This window comes from Malaya genurostris, chromosome 3 (assembly GCF_030247185.1).
Source record: "Malaya genurostris strain Urasoe2022 chromosome 3, Malgen_1.1, whole genome shotgun sequence".
Taxonomy (NCBI): Eukaryota; Metazoa; Arthropoda; class Insecta; order Diptera; family Culicidae; genus Malaya; species Malaya genurostris.
The window spans coordinates 288,598,761-288,619,439 of record NC_080572.1 but is presented as its reverse complement, the minus strand read 5'-3'; the positions used below and the strand labels follow the sequence as shown (position 1 = coordinate 288,619,439).

General features: G+C 40.2%; 1 protein-coding gene across 7 annotated transcripts in view; it reads left to right on the top strand.

Annotated features, from left to right (window-relative positions):
* LOC131438976 (potassium voltage-gated channel subfamily H member 6) overlaps positions 1 to 20,679 on the top strand; it is a 422,022-nt gene that overhangs the window by 233,810 nt on the left and 167,533 nt on the right. The window contains exon 2 of one of the 7 annotated variants that reach the window (XM_058609422.1): positions 1,469 to 2,856. The exons of 5 other annotated variants lie outside the window; for them this stretch is intronic. In XM_058609422.1, coding sequence (XP_058465405.1) covers positions 1,732 to 2,856 — 1,125 coding nt within the window. In that variant the 5' untranslated portion in view covers positions 1,469 to 1,731. The remainder of the gene's footprint in view (positions 1 to 1,468; positions 2,857 to 20,679) is intronic. One more of the 7 variants, XM_058609423.1, reaches the window with a different exon arrangement.

Below are 20,679 nucleotides of genomic sequence, written 5' to 3'. Positions count from 1 at the left end.
ACAGATTTATTGGCCCCTATCAGAAAAAAGTTCGCGATTTTATGATTCTCCGTAGATATCTGGACAAATAATGCGAAATCTATAAAAAATTCCAGAGAGATAAGGAAAAATCCGTAGATTTTAAAAGGCTCATCCGTAGATCCGTAGAAAACACTGAAATCCGTAGATCTACGGATAAATCCATCCGTAGGGTTGGCATCGCTGGTGAGAATCGCGTTTGCAAAAAATCAGTACTGAACTATTCTGCAGTTTCTCGGAGATGACTGAACCGATTTTCACAAACTTAGATTCAAATGAAAGGTCTATTGTTTCCATACAAAGTTCCTGAATTTCATTTTGATTTGGCTCCCGGTTTCGGAATTACAGGGTGATATGCATCAAATATATGAAAGTAATGTCATTCACTCGGAAATGGCTGAACCGATTTTGACAAACTTCGATTTAAATGAATGGTTTCAAGAAACCATAACAATATTCCAATTTTCATTCGGCTTAAACACCTGGTTCCGGAAAAAGGGTGCTTAGTGTGAAAATGTAAGTTTCAAGAATTTTTTTTCATAGGCTACCTCTTTATATTGATTTCTCTAGCTTGCAGACCATGGGAGTCTGTAACCAAACAAACCATTGATAGTCCCATAAATGATTTGCTGAATTTTATCCAAGTCCGACTACCGGTACATTTCTTTTCCAAAATTCAAATCTTCATAGAGAATCGTAAATAAATTTATAGGTCATATTAGTGTATGGTTGAAGGAATCGAATGTCACTATGCCGATATCCAGCAGCCAGTTTTTTTTGTCTAAAAATCACTTGTGGAAAACTTCAGTCGCGATTTTTGAAATTTTGACTGTTTCTTCGTGTGTTTCAGCTACGGGTTGGAGTCCCGTCACTACGGTAGCTTTTACGTGGTTTTCATTTCATATTTATATTCGCACGTCATTTTCCAGTCTGTTTTCCTCTTTAGATACTGACCCTCGAGCAGAGTTTTATGACATCTACTCATCAAATCCCATATCATTTGATCAATTCCATTTCTAAAATATACAATATTCGTTACACAAATTTTTTTTTCTGCGAAATAAGTTCTAAATAACTTAAACTTTTTTTGCGAACCCTCTTAAATTTAGTTGGGTGTAAATCGGTAATAAAAGTTTGACCCTTTTTAAAGGACAACCTGATCAAATTTGCAGAAACAAAGTATGCAAATTGTTTTGTGTGTGTGTGTGACAAAGTCTACATGTTCATAAAGTTATATTGAAACCGGATAGGATTGCTGCCAACTCCGAATCCGTACGGTTTGGTGCGAAATGTGTCAATAACAATATTTTACTGTGCTGTATACAAGCAATGTTACTGAAATCCATGCTCTACTCTTTATCACATCGTTGGCAATAGGAAAAAAAAAACAAACCGACATTCTTTCTCCACAATCAGTTCCACTTTTCACTTTTCTGCTTTTTTTTATAAGCTTGCGCCATTATTATAAATAGGTGTGCCTCGAAAACAGAAAGAAAGAAAGAAAAAAAAACAAAGTGTGCGGGTTACTGACTGAGTGACGGACTGAAAAACATCAACAGCGTGAAAAAAAAATCGTAAGAGAAGACGTTTACTAAACAGGGGGAAACGAAAAAATTAAGTGAAATTCCGGCAAATTATGCAAACGACGCCTGCAACGCTGCCACCGTGTTGCTACTGCCACGTGTCGTGAATGATGTTGTGGTCCCGGGAACCATGTCGGAGACAAGCTTGCGTGCCAACTCCTGCATTGAGCTGTCGGAGATCAAACGGCTGGACAGTCTGCTGCGGCAATGTGAAACGCTGAGCTACGACGATTTGTCCTCGAGCAGCAATGGTGACCACGAGCTGGCAGACTACATGGAACCGAAGGGCCGCATGAAGCGCCGGAACTCATCGAACAACGATCTGATAACGACACCACCGATCACCAGAACGGCCATCCGGGCGCTATCGAATCTGAACATTTTCACCAGTGCCAAGAAGATCATGCGGATGGTGAACGAAAGCTCGTCGTCGTACTACGATCGGAACTGTGCCCTACCGCAAATGAGCCAGGAGAGCTACAAAACGCAAAGCTGTTCCAGCCTGCAGAAGCCCGTCTGTTACGGGAATCCCAAAACGACGGTGGCGGAAAAAAGTGCTGACCATTTCTTCAGCATATCGGAAAATATCCTAACGACAGCTGATAGGGAGAATAGCACAAAAACGGACGGCAACGAGTGTGAATGCCAATGTCCACCACATGTTGATAACGGTGACGGGAAAAGTGGCAACCCGGAGAAGGTCCTCAGCCAGAAGGCACTCCGAAAGCGAAGGCATAATGAAAAGCAGCAGGGTAATAATCACCGTCATCAAAGTCATCAACCGAAGGATAGCGTAATGTCACCAACCACCACCACCATTCCCGTCATTCCCGCTCTTCGCAAGCCCCACAAATCCGACCAGTTTGTAAAGCAGCGGAGATTCGATTCCGACGATGAAAACCGTATCGTAAACATCAACGAAACGCCCAACATAGTTCCTATCTCACTAGACGATGTCAATGACTCGTCGTCGTACGAGGAGGCCTGCCGGGGAGCGGATGATGGGAGGGGTCCGGCGGAACATCGCACATCGATGAAAAATCAGAAATCCTTCGACAACAAATCGGAAAAATCGCAACTGTCGCAAGTAAACAGCACCAAGTCCAGGACCAAGTTCTCGCCTCAGTACCTGTCGCGTAAGATTTCCTGCAAGGCGACCAGCATCGGTGACGGGGAGGGCACGATCGAAGCCGGCGCCAAGGAACTGCTGCTGGGACACAAGTTCGAGAAAATTCTTCCAGAGCCGGTCGAAACCGTAAGTATCGGGGCCAAGCCCATCAAAACATTTTCAATAGTAATAACATTAATGGAAGAAGTGTGCTACTGCTCATAGTTTTTCCGTGCCCTTTTACCAATCCACTATCGGAGGTTATCCAGAAGTCAAGGTTGAAACCGGGTCGGGTTCAGACACGACACGACACGATGTCCCGCGGTGTTTTACTTCTGCGGTTCATTTCGGTTGGGCAAACCGGTAAACCCAGTGTCAGCCGTAGCCAGTTGGCTGAGTAACATGCCTCTCTCTGGCAGTTTACTTTAGCTAAATTGATTTACGAGACGTAATTTCAAATGAATCCGGGCACAGTAAGTCTCAAACTGACAGGGCCAATCAACGGACTGTCGGTAAAATTTGTACAACGAAATTAAAATACTAATGAGCTGGATAGGGTGAAACGAATGCTGACGGATGACAGATGAAGCAAAACTCAATAGAAATCAGCGCCTTCTATGTTTTACTTTATGAATCAAGAAAACGATGTTGTTAGCAAATTATCATAAGAGGCAACCCAGGAATCGAGTATTAAATTAATTTGAATTGGAAATTGTTCCAAACACGGTAATATTTCCTTCAACAAACCTACGAAATTGGTAGAGCTTTTGCATTCGGAAAAATTTGGCACCAAAAGTAAACCATTAATTTCTTCAACCAGTGCCAGGAAGATCATGCGGAGAAGATTTTTAATCCACCTAGTGGTGTAATGTTGTTTTTTTCGTATTATTCATTATCTCCTATATACAAGCCGTAGAATAATCAAAATACTATTGACAACTATTTCTGGAATTACCGGTACCGAAAACCGAAGATCATCGGTTTGAAATAAATGACGGGTCCTGTATAACTAAAAACAATACGTCTGACCATTATTAACCAACATGACCTACAAATTGAAACAGTTTCGAGCACAATTGATGATGATGATGATGGTCCCGCCTCATACCATTACAAAGGTGTGAGCTGGACGATTTATCTAAATGATAATAAATTTGGCATAATATATTTCAACCAGTTAACTAAATATAAAACGATCTGGTTAATTCAGCAGGTATAGATTCTCCGTCTAAACTACAACTGAGAACAAGAAAACATTCAAGAAAATTTCCTACCCGGGAAGATCCTTAAACAAATCAGGAATCAAACCCGATATCATTATCAGTATCAGACAGTAATTCACCTGGCCCTTCCCGCCGGACCAGTTCATCGCTACAAACATCAGCTACGATGGAGTAACGAGACTTCGGATGAGCAGAGCCAAGCCCAATTCCATCAATAACTTCCGATCCCGAATAGTTTCCGAAATATAATCAATTAATCATTACTCATCTCTTACAAAGTCAAGATTCGAACTTGACACGTAGAATGCTAAAGCTCTCAAAACTAAAAGAGGACATATCCAGCTCCAGTCATTTTCATTTTCCAGATTACCTCTACCTGCTTTGCGCGCGCGAGGCTCATATTTTTTTAGACAACTAATTTTTTTAACTATGTAACAAACTATTAAAAATCCATCATCATCATACAGAACATAACAAACTAATGCGTCTTACTTAAAAAAAATAAATAAATACAATTCGTCATTTTACACAATTTTCGAAAAAATCAAATTGCACTAATTCATTTAAGATCTAATTACAGAATAGAATTTACGTGTGAAATACACAATTTCTTGAGCTTCCTCAATGTTGAAGCTCGTTTGATTCGTCCTGGCATCGAATTAGAAAAAAAACTAATCCCTTTTTTACAATAACGAGTTTTGCGATCTGGCTGATAAAAAGCTTAGTGTTCTCGCATCAGACGCATTTCTAGCAAAGATAAACTCAAAATGGAATGGTCTATGATTTTTCATGTACCATTCAAATAGGACCTCTCGATGATTCTGGTTCACCGTCAGTTGTAGTTCAATTCTGCATAAAGTGTTCATAACGACGAATGTAACAATGAGAGATTCTTTCTGTTTACTTTCTCTTTCGATTATTGCGAAACATTTCTGCTTTTTTCAGTAATTTCTTCAGTGCAGATTCAAAGATAATAGCTTTAGTTATTATTATCTGTAAATAATTGGAGTGAAGGATTGCTAACAGTACCGTAATAATCGAAAGAGAAAATAAACAAAGAGAATCTTTCATTGTTACATTCGTCGTTTTGAACATTTCATACAGAAGTATTATTTGAAGCAAAACAACAAGCGTCGAATCACTACATGCGTCGTAACTATGACAATATTTGTTTATGTAGAATTAATCCTAAGCTGCAATATGAAAGAAATCGCGGTATTTTGTTGCATATCGAGTAGATCTTGAAATTTGAAAAATCAATTAATGTATTACTAAGAATATATTTAATTTATTATAATCTTATCTTACGTAGCATTAAAGTTAATGGAAGTAACGTTATATTTTGTGTGATATGTTTACATAGGCTTACTTCCCTCAAAACTTGTATTGTTACTATGGTATTTTACTGTCATTTTCAAATGTTTATCGAAGCTTTTTAACCAAGGGTCAACAAAATTACGCTATTAAAAATATCGGATCAGTAATCGTGAACCAGTGATTATATATACAATTTAAATATGACCCCTGATGAAATCGCAGTTGAACCGAAAAAACAAACCCTCAGTCGCTCTATGAGTCGTAAACTATGATGATGTTTGTTTTCATGTTAGTAAAAAATCGTGTTCAAATATGCATAATATCGAACAATCTCACAACACTGTTCGCGCGCACTATGCCTTTTCTCGGATACTTGGTTTTTAACAAAACTACACTTTAACTTTGCGCGAACAGAAACGAAAAATTTATTTGTGTAATAATAACGCGTGTATTCTCGTGGACTGTATCTTTTAGACTGACTCCACTGACCTATATATTTCGGCTGACCTACGATCGAGAACAATAATCAATGCCCTATCATCTACCTGCATCAAAGAGATGAAATAGATCACCAATATAGGGTGCCAGAAGAAGCACGACATATCATCTTGTTTGTCGGAGTTGTATGGTGATTCAACAAAGTATGTTTTAGTACTGTAATCCTTTCCCACTACAACATACGCCGGCCGCCTTGAAATCTCAACTTTGAATTTCAACGACTATTTGTCCTACTCTTACTTCAATTCAAATGTGTTTAGTATATAATTCAATCTCTTACAAACAATATTTTCAGCTTACATACTACTACAGTTTGGTATGATCGAACGACCTTGACCGAAATTCATTTGTGATGATCACTGGTGTTAATCTCTGTTGAGATTACTAGTAGAAGTAGAATTCTGCCTCTCGATTTAGAATGGTAGATGGGGCATCCTTCAATGCACATTCCGCTGGATCATTAATGTGCTGTTCGTATATTCGGACAGTTTAGGTGTTGTCATCGATGGTGATATGCTGATTCATGCTGCTATGGTACGATGAACTTCGATGGCGCGTTGATTTTTGGTTTACTACAAAAGGTTTCACTGCGATGGATTTCTACGATGTTTTAGTCGTTAGAACGAACTGGCCATGCTCGTTAGCGACTCCGTTGTAAAATCTCGAGGTCGAATTGGCCCTTTCTCCCTCTGTTGCAGCCTGGACGTAGTATACCTCAAAATATCAAGCGTGATGTGGAAATTTTAGTATGCGTTCTCTCTACAGGACATTACAAACTGGAACATATGCTAACATGCGACACCCAACAAGGACCACCACCGAAACAAAACAGAATACCTCATATTGTGGGGAAATTGCACGGGTTACTCAATTAAGCTTTGAGAGTGGAGCGTCTAGCATTCCGGGAGATGACCGAAACTGACGTGTAATGACTGAGAAAGAAAATTCTGATAAGCTTTTTGAAAATATAAAAAATACATAACTTAACTGGGGGTGCGGAGGCCATGTTGACCTCCGCCGTTGGAGACGTTCAAGTCTCTTCGGGTGATAACTTGGAGTTGTCTCGAATAGGAAGCACGCAGATTTTTGAAATTCCTCTACGATAGCTACCATCCTTTGTTCTTACTGTGATGACACGAATGTTTCCATCAGACCCTGGGTGAAGTTCTGCTACACGTCCCAACTGCCACTTGAGCGGAGGTAGATTTTCGTCTTTCAAGACAACCATGTTGCCAACGGTTAGATTCTCTCTCTGTCGCATCCACCTAGTTCGGTTCTGTAAATCAGACAAGTATTGTTCTGACCACCTCTTCCATAACCGCTGAGTAAACTGTTGAGTCCGTTGCCATACTGCTAAACGATTCTCTGGAACGTTGTCCAGATTTGGCTCAGGAATTGCTGTTAGAGGCCGATGAATTCAAAATCGGCAGGATCGTTGCTTATTGGTGTCAATGGACGCGAGTTCAAAATTGCTTCGATTTGCAATAAGACAGTCTGCATTTCGTCATGCAGCAAAATTCTAGTTCCGATACTCCTCTTGAACAATGTTTTAAACGACTTCACAGCTGCCTCCCACAATCCGCCAAAGTTCGGAGATCGAGCTGGTATAAACTTAAATACGATTTTGTCGTCAGATGCCACCTTAATCGCCTGTTCTTGAAACTGCTGACTGAGAAACAGCGTACGAAGCTCGTCCAGCTCTCGCTTGGCACCGACAAAGTTTCTCGCGTTATCGCACATGATGATGTTCGGCTTGCCTCGTCTAGATGAAAAACGTTTCAGTGTTGCCAAAAATGCTTGCGTTGTTAGATCTGTTGCTAATTCTAGGTGCACCGCTTTAGTAACCAGACAAACATAAATGGCTACGAAGCACTTCACAGGACGACTTTTGCGATAAGGATAGGTAACATAAAATGGTCCGCAATAGTCAACTCCCACACGTCGGAATGGCTCACATGGAGTGACTCTTTCTGGCGGAAGATCCGCCATCAATTGGTCTTGAATTCGTGATTTTACTCTAAAGCAAGCTATGCATATGTGAATTACACTTCTCGCTAACTCACGGGCGAAAGTTGGCCAGAATCGTTCACGAACTGCTGATATCATTAGCTGCTGTCCAGCGTGAAATAATTTCTTGTGATAATATTCCATGACTATTCTAGCGAGAGGGTGACGTCGGTCTAATATAAATGGATGCTTTCGACTGTTTGACAGATGTGCGTGCCGTAATCGGCCGCCTACGCAGAGCAAACCATTAATTAATTGAGGATCCAATGCGAGAATAGAGGAATCGGCTCGTAACGGTCGATTTTCAGACAAATCAGCTATTTCTTTCGGAAAACATTCTTGCTGAGACAAACAAACGAGTGTTTTGACAGAGCTCTCAAGCTCTTCGACAGTTAAATTTCCGTGACGTCGACAATTCTGGTTTGACCTTCGAGCGTTAAAACGGAAACGACATATGTATGCAGTTAGTCGAACCAAATCAGTAAATGTTGATCGAAGACTAAAAATCTGACTATGGATGACAGTTCTTGCAACAGCTGCAACTACTCCCTTCTCTTCAAGCATTGTTCGTTCAATGCTTTCTTCGTTTACTTGCAAAGTTTTAGGCCAGTTCATCTGGTCAGATAACAACCAGTGTGGCCCACTAAACCATATTGATTGATACATCAACTGTACTGGCATCATGCCGCGGGAAATTATGTCTGCTGGATTGTCTACTCCTGATACGTGATTCCAGATTCCACCTTTTGTTATATGCTGAACTTCTGAAACTCGATTCGCCACGAATTCTTTCCACCGCGACGGTGATGATGCTAACCAGCACTTAACAATCATCGAATCTGTCCAGAAGAATGATGGGGATGTGATTTGTGTGCTGCTGACCACCTTCTCGTATAGATGGGACAGGAGCAATGCTGATGAAAGCTCTAAACGCGGAATCGACTGGCGTTGCTTTTTTCTGTTAAGATTTTCGAGAGGGGCGACACGGGACTTCGATATCAGCAGGTGTATAGCCACGGATCCACTATCGGAGACAGTTCTCATGTAAATACATGCCCCATAAGCTTTCTCGGAGGCATCACAGAATCCATGAAGCTGTAGGTCGATCGTATTGGATCCAATCTCGACCCACCGGGGTACTGATAGTCCATCAAGGGCGCTCAGGTTTCGACGATACTCCTGCCAATGGTTTTGCATCCCCTCTGGTAGTGGTTCATCCCAGGCACTATCAAGCTTCCAAATTTCTTGCATGAAAATTTTTACCTGGATGATAACGGGACCCACAAGACCGAGCGGATCAAAGAGGCGAGACACGTCCGATAACACAATACGCTTAGTGATTACTGTCGATGAACTCCATTGCGGTATGCTGAATTGGAATCGGTCAGTACTGGGTTCCCACTGTAAGCCTAGGGTTTTAACGGTAGACGTTGAAGTGTCCATCTGAAGAATAGTACGATCATCTCTTAAATGAACAGGAACATGCAGTAAGATATCCTTGCAATTAGAATTCCACTTTCGTAATGAGAAACCAGCTGACTGCATCAGTTCAATCATCTCGCTAACAAATCGTTGTCCATCTTCGAGTTTGTCTACTCCGGACAGCATGTCGTCCACATAAAAGTCCTTTTTGAGAACCCTTGCGGCAACAACGTAAGTGAGTTTTCCGTCTTCGGCTAGTTGCTGCAAACATTTTGTAGCCAAGTACGGAGCGGAAGCTGTTCCATACGTGACGGTAGTCAGTTGGTAAGTTTTAATTGGTTGATCTGGCGATTCTCGCCAGAGAATTCTCTGCAAAGGCTGGTCAGCAGGTTGAACTTGTACCATGCGGTACATTTTTGCGATATCCGCAACTAATGCATAACGATGTAAACGAAATCTGATAATTATGTTTAGCAAATCATCTTGCACGACGGGACCCACCATTAATGCGTCGTTCAAAGAAAATCCGGTGCTAGTTCGACATGACGCGTCAAATACTACGCGCAACTTAGTAGTGGTGCTGTCTGGTTTTAAAACTGCGTGGTGGGGTAGATAGTAGGCGGTCTCTGTTGAATCTTCGACTATAGGTTTCATGTGACCTAGGACTTGATATTCGAGTATGAAGTCGCTGTACAATGCTTTTAACTCCGAGTTTGCCATTAGGCGCCGCTCCAAGCCCATAAATCGTTTAACAGCAGTAGTTCTGGATTCACCAAGTTGCTTGAGGATTGTTTGCCTTTTTGGAAGTGTAACTATAAACCGTCCCGTCTCATCTCTGACGGTTGTTTCTTGGAAGATCTTCTCGCACGCAGATTCTTCCATAGAATTTGTACTGAGCGACCGACATGTTTCTAGTTCCCAAAACCTTGTAAGTAATTCTTGGATGTCTGCTGTTAAGCAAACGTAGGTAGTCGAAACTGTGGGTTTAGATTCTGGAATAGGAACACGACCGGAAACTATCCAACCGAAAACTGTTTTCTGAAGTGTGGGGCCTTCTTCGGTTGCCTTGAACCGGCCTTCTTCGAGCAGGTCAATGTAATATTCCGCTCCGATTATCATATCGATCGGACCGGATTGATGAAACCAGGGATCGGCAAGAGTAGCGTCTTCTGGTAAGCACCATTGTGATGGATTAAAGCTCATTGTCGGTAATTCGATGGTTAATTTTGGTAGTATGTGGAATTGCATCTCTTCAGCATACGATGAAATATCGGTAGACCGCGCGGTTACGGCTGCTTTGACAGATTTGGACGAAGTTTCTTTAGACGATCCAACACCTTGGATGCATAAGAATGCGGGAGTTTCTTTAAACTTGAGTTTATTCGAAAAGCTTGTCGTCATCAGACAATGCTGCGAGCAAGAATCCAGCAAGGCTCGCCCTAACAGCGAATTGCCGCGACTGTCCTTGACACAAACAAGGGCAGTCGAAAGAATAATGTTTCGTGTAGGTGTGCTGGGGAGTGCGATACATGTTTGACTAGTGGTGGCTACGTTAGTGTTGGACGGTGTGGTTGTGTTATGCGAGTTGGCGGTGTTATTCTGTTCATTACTCTGTAGAGTGGGTATTTGTTGGTTTGGACTGGTTTGCTTAGTTACTGGCTGTCGGGGTTGCTGTATTGCTGTCTGAGGTCGTGTCTGCGAAAGTGGAACGGGTCCAGCTTGTGATGACTCTACGTGTAACATAGAGTGGTGTCGTTGGCGGCAATGGTGACAAACGCCTCTTTCGCAGGTTTTAGCGACATGTCCTGGACGCAAACAGTTGCGACAAAGCTTACTTCTCATAACAGCGTTTATACGCTCGGGAACTGACTGCTTTTGGAATTTAATACACTGAAACGCTGAATGCCATGACTCACCACAAAATAAACATTTTCCAGACGTCTTCACGAGTGTGCTGCAAACGGTAACCCTTTGTGGTCGAGCCTTATTGCTCGTTTTTGGTGAAACGGAAATCGACTGTAAAACGGCGCATTGACTACGTAGAAATTTCATCAAATCTGCATACTGTGGTGGATCTTTGGAATTGTGACACGCCTCCCATTGTCGTAGTGTCGATGAATCTAATCTAGAGCAAACCATATAGGCTAAAATTGTACTCCAGTTAGTCGTCAAAACTTCAATCTTTTCAAGCATCTGCAAGTTTTTTTCGAATTGACCGACCAATTGACTAAGCCCTTCATAACTCTCCTTCTTCAATGGGTCGATGGAAAAAAGAGCATCTAAATATGCCTTCGCAAGTAGTTTCTTGTTCTCGTACCGATCTTGCAATGCCTGCCAAGCCACTTCGTAATTAGCTGCCGAAATCTCGACCCGATTGATCTCTTGAAGTGCCTCACCAGATAGCGATGCTCTTAGATATGTAAATTTGTCGATCTCGTTCAGTTGTGAGCTCTGATCAATGAGACTGTGGAAGGTATCACGAAATGTGACCCACTCATGCATTCGTCCACTGAAAGTTGGAAGTCGTATCTCTGGAAGTTTTACCCGGGATATCATAGGTACACGTTGGTTAGCTGAATCAGACTCATTGTGAGTTGTAGGCATTGAATCTCGACACAACTGCAGGTCTAACAGCTCTCCTTTCAAAGCACAGAAACGATCATCAAACTCTTGCATCATCTGGTAGTTCGTCTCTTCCAATTGATGTAAGACCTCTTCCTTCACTGCGGGATCAATATTAGCCTGTTTCCTTACCTCTTCTTCTTCTTGCAGAAGCTCGATTCTTGCGCGTACTGTAAAATATTCTGCTCCCACTTTCTCAAGAACGTTTAAGCGCACACTTAACTGTCTGTAATCTCGATCTTCGTTGTAATTCTGCAAGAATCTTTCAACGAAGCTCAAGCTATTTTGTAAGTGCTTCTCACGCTTCAATAAACCTTTCACTTCATCTGCCATTGTAAATTTAACACGTAACACTGATCGAACCTTTCGAATGAATGTATTCAAAACCTTCACTGTAACTGTCATTTATTTCGGCACAATCACGTATCAACTCGGCGTTCCACTACCGCGACCTCGTGAGACAGAACAGTTATCAACCCAATTAATAGCAGCAGAAGTGATCGGACCAACAGGGAATTGACAGCTTAAATAGACCAGGAATGTATCGAGACCAACTTTGATAATATACAGAATATATGCACTCGCCAAAAGAAAATTACTCGCATGCATTTATACAATTTATTTTAACCATCACAACTTTCCGGTAAGCCACATGCATCAAGCCACCGTTCATGCATTCTACTTCCCGATATTTCAAGTCCTGGTCTCCGAATTTTGATAATTTCGCTGCTACTGTCGTCCAAATTCGATGGCGTCGCAGGTCCGCTTCACGATGGCGTCGCAGGTCCGCTTCGCGATGGCGTCGCAAGTCCGCTTCACAATGGCATCCAGTGGTTAGATTGAGCGTCGAAAATGGTGGCACTACACTGTTTCACGTTGTTCTTTGATCCACTGTATGGAGAATTTAACTGTCCAACATTTGCCCTGTATATTAAAGTTTAGTTTCACGACAAGGTCCAACCAAGCATCCGGAAACCGTCTATCCGGCTCGAAGGACCAAATGTTCGCGCGCACTATGCCTTTTCTCGGATACTTGGTTTTTAACAAAACTACACTTTAACTTTGCGCGAACAGAAACGAAAAATTTATTTGTGTAATAATAACGCGTGTATTCTCGTGGACTGTATCTTTTAGACTGACTCCACTGACCTATATATTTCGGCTGACCTACGATCGAGAACAATAATCAATGCCCTATCATCTACCTGCATCAAAGAGATGAAATAGATCACCAATATAGGGTGCCAGAAGAAGCACGACATATCATCTTGTTTGTCGGAGTTGTAGGGTGATTCAACAAAGTATGTTTTAGTACTGTAATCCTTTCCCACTACAACAAACACTTTCTGCGGTTCTTTGTATTTGTGTATTCAAATTAAGTTCAAATGAAAGGTCTCATAATCCTTTACAAAACTCTAAAGTTTCATCCGGATGCGACTTCCGGTTCCGAACATATAGGGTAAAATGTGTTAAAAATTGTATACCCTCACTTAAAGTGGCGAAACAAAAAACATCAAAGAATTCTAAACTGACCTCGTGAATATTCCAATCGGTAGCAATTATCATTGGACAAACAAAAATCCTGATTGCCGGTATCCGATTCCAGAAGCATCGGAAATAGTGGTCATATATTCCAAAATGGGTTGTGTCACTCACTTTTCTCAGCGATGGTTTGACCGATTTTCACAAATGAATATAGGTTCAAATGAAAGGTCTCGTGGACCCATATTGAATTCCTGGATTTCATCCGGATCCGACATCCGGTTGCGGAATTACAGGGTGAAGATTATTAAAATATTTATACCGTTACTAAAAGTGGTAAGTAAGACACGTACACTAAACTTCTAAACTTGCCTCAAAACTATTCCAATCGATTGTCATTGTCAGTAGACGGCAAAAAAAAATTGATGTCGGTTTTTTTGATTCCCGGTTTTCGATTGACGACCGGATATTGTGACTATAGACTCAAAAATGGATCCCAGTCACTTCTCTCGAACCGACGTCGATTGTACCGGTTTCCGGATTCCGATTTCGAAAGTACCTACAAGTCTGTAGGTTATACTAGTTGATGGATAAACCTTTTTGTTTTTCAAAAATCAAACAAATTTATTCTGCGAAAATCCACACATTTATATATGAGACTATTAGAGATATGAGAAAGGCATCATTACACCACTAGGTGGATTAAAACAGTTTTTTTTTTGTTTGATCAGTTTCTACCCCCACCGGATTCGTACATCAAAAAAATTAGGGAAATTTACCGGAAACGTGTGAAAAATCCATGAAGTTGTTCTCTATGGAAAATGAAATTTTCCGTTGAAAAAGTCGTCAATGATTGCTAGATCATCGATAGGTGTTTGACACGTAACGAGTTGCATAAGTGTTTGGCCGTCGAATAAAAGAATACTAGATCGTTTAAAAAAATTGTTCGGCGCGGCACGAGTTGGTCCGTGTGGATATTTCACACGTGCTTAATTGGGTATCATAATTATTACTTGCCAAATTACAAAATCGGAATACATATCAGTGTTCTAGAAATACCGCTGTAGGCAGAAGAAAACGTTCTGATGTCGTTCACCAGTTGATGGATTGTGTGTAATGGAGTCAGATAAATAATTTTGGTCGTTGTGAGTGTGGGTTTAACAAATCAGAAAAATTTTGTATGAATCAATGAAAAGATTGTGCTGCAGAAGCACTAAGGTCAAACTAAGAGATTTTCCTTGATTTTTTATAGGATGAATATCCACTTAATTAGAGCTTTAAGGTACGTGTGGCACTTTTTGGCAACCTGAACGCACAGAAAAATTTCTGAGAAAACTTTCTCGCTGCTTAAAAGCTGTACAAGGAATTTGCTTTATAATTTGTTATGTTGCGTCGTGTGAATGTTCAAGTATTAATAATTCCTTAAAAACGAACTGTTCAGAATGCTTCGTATGCTGCTTAAGCCAAATCTTTTTTCACGAACTTTTGTTTACATAGACTAAATACAAATTGTAAATATCGCCTACTCTACTGAATGAACAACTCTAAAGAGAAACTCTTCAACATTGTGTTGAAGTTTAGCAATACAAAATTCTGGCAAGTAAACTTTTTTTCGATTACCCGAGGCAATTGCTGTGCATTTGCTCAATTTATGCTTAACAGAAGTATTTCACATCTTCACATTAATTTTTGGTGATATTTCTATGCCGTTGATTGTCGGTTAAGTAATCAGAAAAATAATGAAGGGAAATTTTAACCACTTAGTCGTTTGATAATTCTGGTGTCCGAAAACATAAATTCGAACAAATAATTTTTGGACGAGACAAAGTTCGACGGGTCAGCTAGGTGATTAATAAACATAATAATGTTATGTGCTTTGGATATAATTTTCATTGAGACACGCGACTTGTACGGGTTTATTATGAAATCGGACTGATGTGATTTTATTAATGAATGTCATGTAGTTTCTTGTTTCACTGTACGTTAAACGAGAGGTATTTCAAGAATTTGTAGATGACAACACAAACGAAATTTATTACCGAATGGTCACGTGGGAAATCTCTTCCGCAAATATACGAAAGTAAAGTTGCTTGTTTTACACCATCACAGCAGGCGTTGCTCAAATAGCAATAAACCTTTCCTTCAACTCAGCACTGATTCGGTTTGCTGTGATCCAAACTTTGTTCACCAAAGCAAATTTCCTTCTTTTTTCTCTGATCCATAAAACTACAAGTTCAGTAATCTTTGAAAATATGAATTCACACGACTTGTCACCTAGCATCGTTGTAGAAATGCACATTGTTTCGAAGGACCTTTTCTTCAACTAATTCAGTTGGAAAAGCTACTTGGATCAGAAGTGCCCAGGGGTCTCGCATAATATAAATGTTTTGTTTTTGACTAAAAAAAGGGGGATTCTGAGGTATCGAGTAAATAATCAATAATGCATCCATCAGTTTATATTTGTTTGAACTTTCGATGCTAGCTGTTTCTTCCGTTTTTTTTTTTGCTGTACTGTAACCGCGTTCAATCATATTACGTCGTCCGTTTTTGCGGTGCTTGTCTACGGCTTAAAAAAAAATCATGTGAAGTATTCATAAATATTTGATGTAGAAATAATTCCATAGGTTGGCAAGCAATAAAACATTATCAGCCCTCCACCGCCCTTGCCAGTACGTGTTGCCTTGCCAGGGGATTGAACCTACTTCGCGGAAAATTTCTCTGCCACATTCAGTTGGGGTTTTTGGGAGGGGGTGGGTCACAACCCACCGCACACGGACATTGTACGTGTACGCTCGCCACTTTACTCTCGCCAACCAGCTGTTTGCCTATATTTGTGTAAGATGTGTTCAGGGGAAAGTCAAGGAAAGATTCTGAATAGGAAAGCTTCCTTCCTGAGTGGTAAGACGTAATACGAGGAAAAAAAGGGGGAAACAGGAATCCTTTGTTCCGTCGAAAGAAGCTTAAACAGGCGCTGGTGGGTGGTGCAAAGAAAAGGAATTTGAAATGAAATGCTCCATTTGAAAGAAGGCCTTTTGGAAGAACATTCCTTGTGTAGGTTACTGTCGGAAGCGAAGGGAATGAAATATAATCTGATGCATGAGAAATTCTTCGGGAACCGTGCTTCCAACGAATGAAAACGCTGATTGTAGGACTGTTGGGAAGCCGCTAGCTTTCGGGACGAGATTCCATGGTAGGTCATGGGTTCGATAAGTGACAAATACAAGTAACAATCCGAACCGATGAGTAAGTTCCAAGTTGCCGGGTATTCCATCATCGTAATCCTATGGATACATTATACTACCATTTCAAACGTGAAACTATCGAACGTTCGGACTCATCGAATAGGGATTCGAAGTAAGAGTGGTGGTAAAATTGTGTTGGTTATGGCATGTAGTCATTATCCGATGTTACGATGATATAACATCAAAATTCCAATCACAGACTACAGACATTTCAAAGGAAACTGACTGACGACTCCGTTCGGGCTGGTCTTTTGTCGGAGGAGACATGCTTCTTCACGGTTCCGTCACGTTACGGGGAAATGGATAATTTTCGCGCAAGCTATATTTATGAAGCTTTCAGCAATCCCATTTCGGGCGTATCTCCGCCAATCTTTGGTTTTGCTTGCTGTCTGTAGCCCCATTCTGTCTGGAGTGTCATTCAGAGGAAAGTACACGATGTTACAGATTTATGAACTGGGACTAGTACATACTTGTATTGGAGAACATTCGGCGTATGAAATGTTGTCAGTCTTTCAGATTGTGAAAGATCTGTCTGTTCAGGTTGTTCGTTGGGAATAGGCAAAAAAAAGAATCAATCTCTTGTTGCATTTAAGGCAGCAACATAATTTCTTCTTCATACCATAGATATGTTCAGTAATTTATGATAAAATTTTCAATAGTATGATATATCCAAAAATAACTCAAAGTTGAAGTTTTCTAAAATTTTTGGTATGAACAAGCATAAAAAAGCATATCGTGTGAAACCAATACATGGAAAAACGAAATATTTTAAGTTGTTGAGCGCAGTGGGTTTACGAGACATGTTTTGTTTGCTAGTAAAACAGACACTAACTATGGATGGTTATAAACCATTATTTCAATTAACTAATATGAGCGAGACATATTTGTGCATGTTGTTGTTTAAGGCGGTCAATTTAGTCATTCAATTTATAACCAAAATAATCTCATAATTGTTTTTTTTACCTACAGCGAAATTGTTCATTCTTTGTTACAGATCAAAGTTACGCAACTTCGAAAAACCGCGTACAAAAATCGCAAAACTAAAGAATTATTCTTTGGTGCGAAATGTCTTAGAAATGCATGAAACGTGTAATCTAAAAAACCTGTTTTAATCCACCTAATGGTGTAATGATGCCTTTCTCATATCAATATTTAATACTGTGGTATTTGTTTAAGCAGAATTAGGATGCATACCATTTATCTTGAACAACCCTAGTCTGTATAGATCGATGTTAGATCTATCCCGTTTGCACACATCTCAGATTTCTACTTGTTTCACAATCTCTCTTATCAGGTAGTTTCTCCTAATCGAAAAGGCCTTTCAAATCAGTTCGATCAATCGCATGTGTAGTAGACAAAAATAACTCAGTTCAAATAAATCACCGTCCAGTTCAGACGCCTTTTTTTCGGTTCAATAAAAACTGTGTTGATTAGTTAAAGTGCAGTGTCAGTTATTTCAAATTAAGTGTCCGAAAATCTGCAAAAACATTTTGGTCCTTCGAGGCGGATAGTACGGTGCAGGACAGGTTCTCGGACAGCTTGAAAAGACTTGGACAGTTGCGGATAAAAGACCCGAAAAAGTTGATAAATTTCTGACATTGTGTGAAACAAAGGCGACCACAATACACCGTGAAGACAATAGTGATTACAAAAGATTTTCGCCATGACGAAGTTTAAGTGACGCTACCGACGCGGGATTCGACGCCATTGCAACTGCAAACCACGCGTCGCGGATTCAGATGCAGTAAAAAGACAGCAAGGAGGATTAATCGGTGAAGTTGTGCATGAATTTCAGTGGCCTTTTGCATGTGGCCTATCAAGGTGTGACGTCAATAAAGATTTTAAAATGCATGCGAGTTTTTTCCTTTATTAGCACGTAGCACGGGTTGTGTATGCAATTTCATATCATTGGTCTCAGAGATTCTGTTGGCTTTTCAGTTGACGATCTTTCTTCGTTATTTCTCATTGCTGCTGTCAATTGGGTTGTAAGTCTGTCTTTCGGTCCGCGAAGTGAAACGTCGAGTTGATCGATGGTGTTTGTTAAAAAAGTGAGTCATTATTTTTTTCTGTGAAGAGTGTGATATTAATCTACTGCAAGATGTCTGGTGATTTGAAGGCGCTACTCAAACGTGAGAAGCAACTGCATCATTTTATGGAGTTGATAGATCGGTTCATCCAAAACTTCGATGAAGAGCGTGACCTTAGGCAACTCAATATTCGTCTTCAGAAATTGGAACAGGTTGGAAAGGAATTTTATGACGTTCGTTGTAAAATTGAGCTACTGCAGGAAGACGAAGCTTCAAAGGGTGGTGCTGAAGAGGATCCTGAAATTAAAGAAGAGGCAAGGCAGACACGCGAGGACAGCAACTTTGAGGTAATTCACCAGTTTGATAATAAATTTTGTCATCTAAAATCGGAGTTGCTAGATCTTCAGGCGGAAACAGTACAGCTGTGGACACATGCTGCTGCCACTCAACCGATGCCGACACCAGTTTCACGAGTAAATAGCCAGTTCGCACTACACCGGGACGACCGGGACGGGACCGTCCGGGACTATCCGGGATGTTTTTTTTCCTCATCGGCGATGACTGAGCTGCCGGCGTGTGCATGTATTGGAATCCCGGACCCGGGATAAAATCCATTTGCTTGCCACCGATATTCCTCACCGAGTTTTTCGCACCATGCCGACAGCCCACACAGAAAGAGAGTGAATTGAGAGAGCAAGAGCGAAAGGAAGACAGAAGTGTTCTTGTTCATAGGTAGTTATGCTGATGGCAATTGAAATGAATCCAAATCGTTTCATTGATATTTCTTAGCTTAATTGATTGATTGATTTAGTTAATCATCAAGAGTCCTTACAATCGAGTAATGTCATTATAATTAGCCATTACATTACATTTTGGGATGGTGATTTTTTAATTGTTGCTACTTATTACATATTGAAATACATTACTGATCCTCGTCTAAGGTCTCCTATTGATTATGTTATCATTGAATTAAATAGAAATGTATCATCACATGTTCATGGTTCATTATACATCTATTCGAAAAACTAGTTTAAATAAAGTGGGAAAAATCCATGAAGTTGTTTTGTATGGACAATGGAATTCTCCACTGAAAAAGTCGCCAATGATTGCTAGATCATCGATAGGTGTTTGGTGCATAACGAGTTGCATAAGTGTTTGGCCGTCGAAGAAAGGAATACTAGATCGTTGAAAGAATCTTTTGGCGCGCAACGAGTTGTTTTGTGTAAAATTTGCACATGCATATTTGATTCATGTGGTTCGTCATTCCGAGCTACGTGCTCAATTGGGTATCAACATTATTGCTTGCCAAATGATTTAATGATGGAACACATATGAGTGTTCTAGCTATACCATAAACAGATTCAAAACTTCTGATATTGTTTACCAGAAGAAGCGTTGTGTGCAATGTAATCAGTTAGATGATTAATGTTGGCCATTGTATGCGTGAGTTGAACAAATCACATTATAGAACGATTTTTGTACGAATCAATGATATGATTCTCCTGTTTAAATAATGAGATCAAACAAAGAGGTTTGTCTTGCATTTAGCTTGCTGAAGTTCGTTCGCGTCGGATAAATTCTGGTGGATTGAAAATCATTAGTTGTGAGATTTTATGCATTGACTCGAACGATAAGCTGAATACTGATACAATCACTCCTCATGTTCACTCCGCTATAACAGAAGAATTGCACATTATTTTCATATAAAACTTTCTGATATAGATTCTCAGTACCGAACTCCACCATTCGTTAATCGTAGGTAGGGTACTAAACAAAATGATGTGGTGTCGACTAATGAGACGACTCTTGATAAAACTATTAAACGAATTCAGTGTCCATGTAAAAGTTAATGGAAACAATATTTAAAGGAATGTTAACTTGAACTTTCGTATGTCCAACAAATACTCATTTTATCTTCATCATCTTTACACACTTTTAAAAAATCAACTATTTTTTCTTTGTATTTTCTGATAGTAAAACATTTCAAGAATATTCTGTGAAATTTTCAAGCCTATCGGAGCAAATCTCAGCAAGTTATGGGCCTTCATCTTTGTTCACCTTATACTGCGAAAAAGTAAAAGCTCGGCACACAGGCTTAAGATTTCTGCTTCGATTGACTTAAAAACTTGA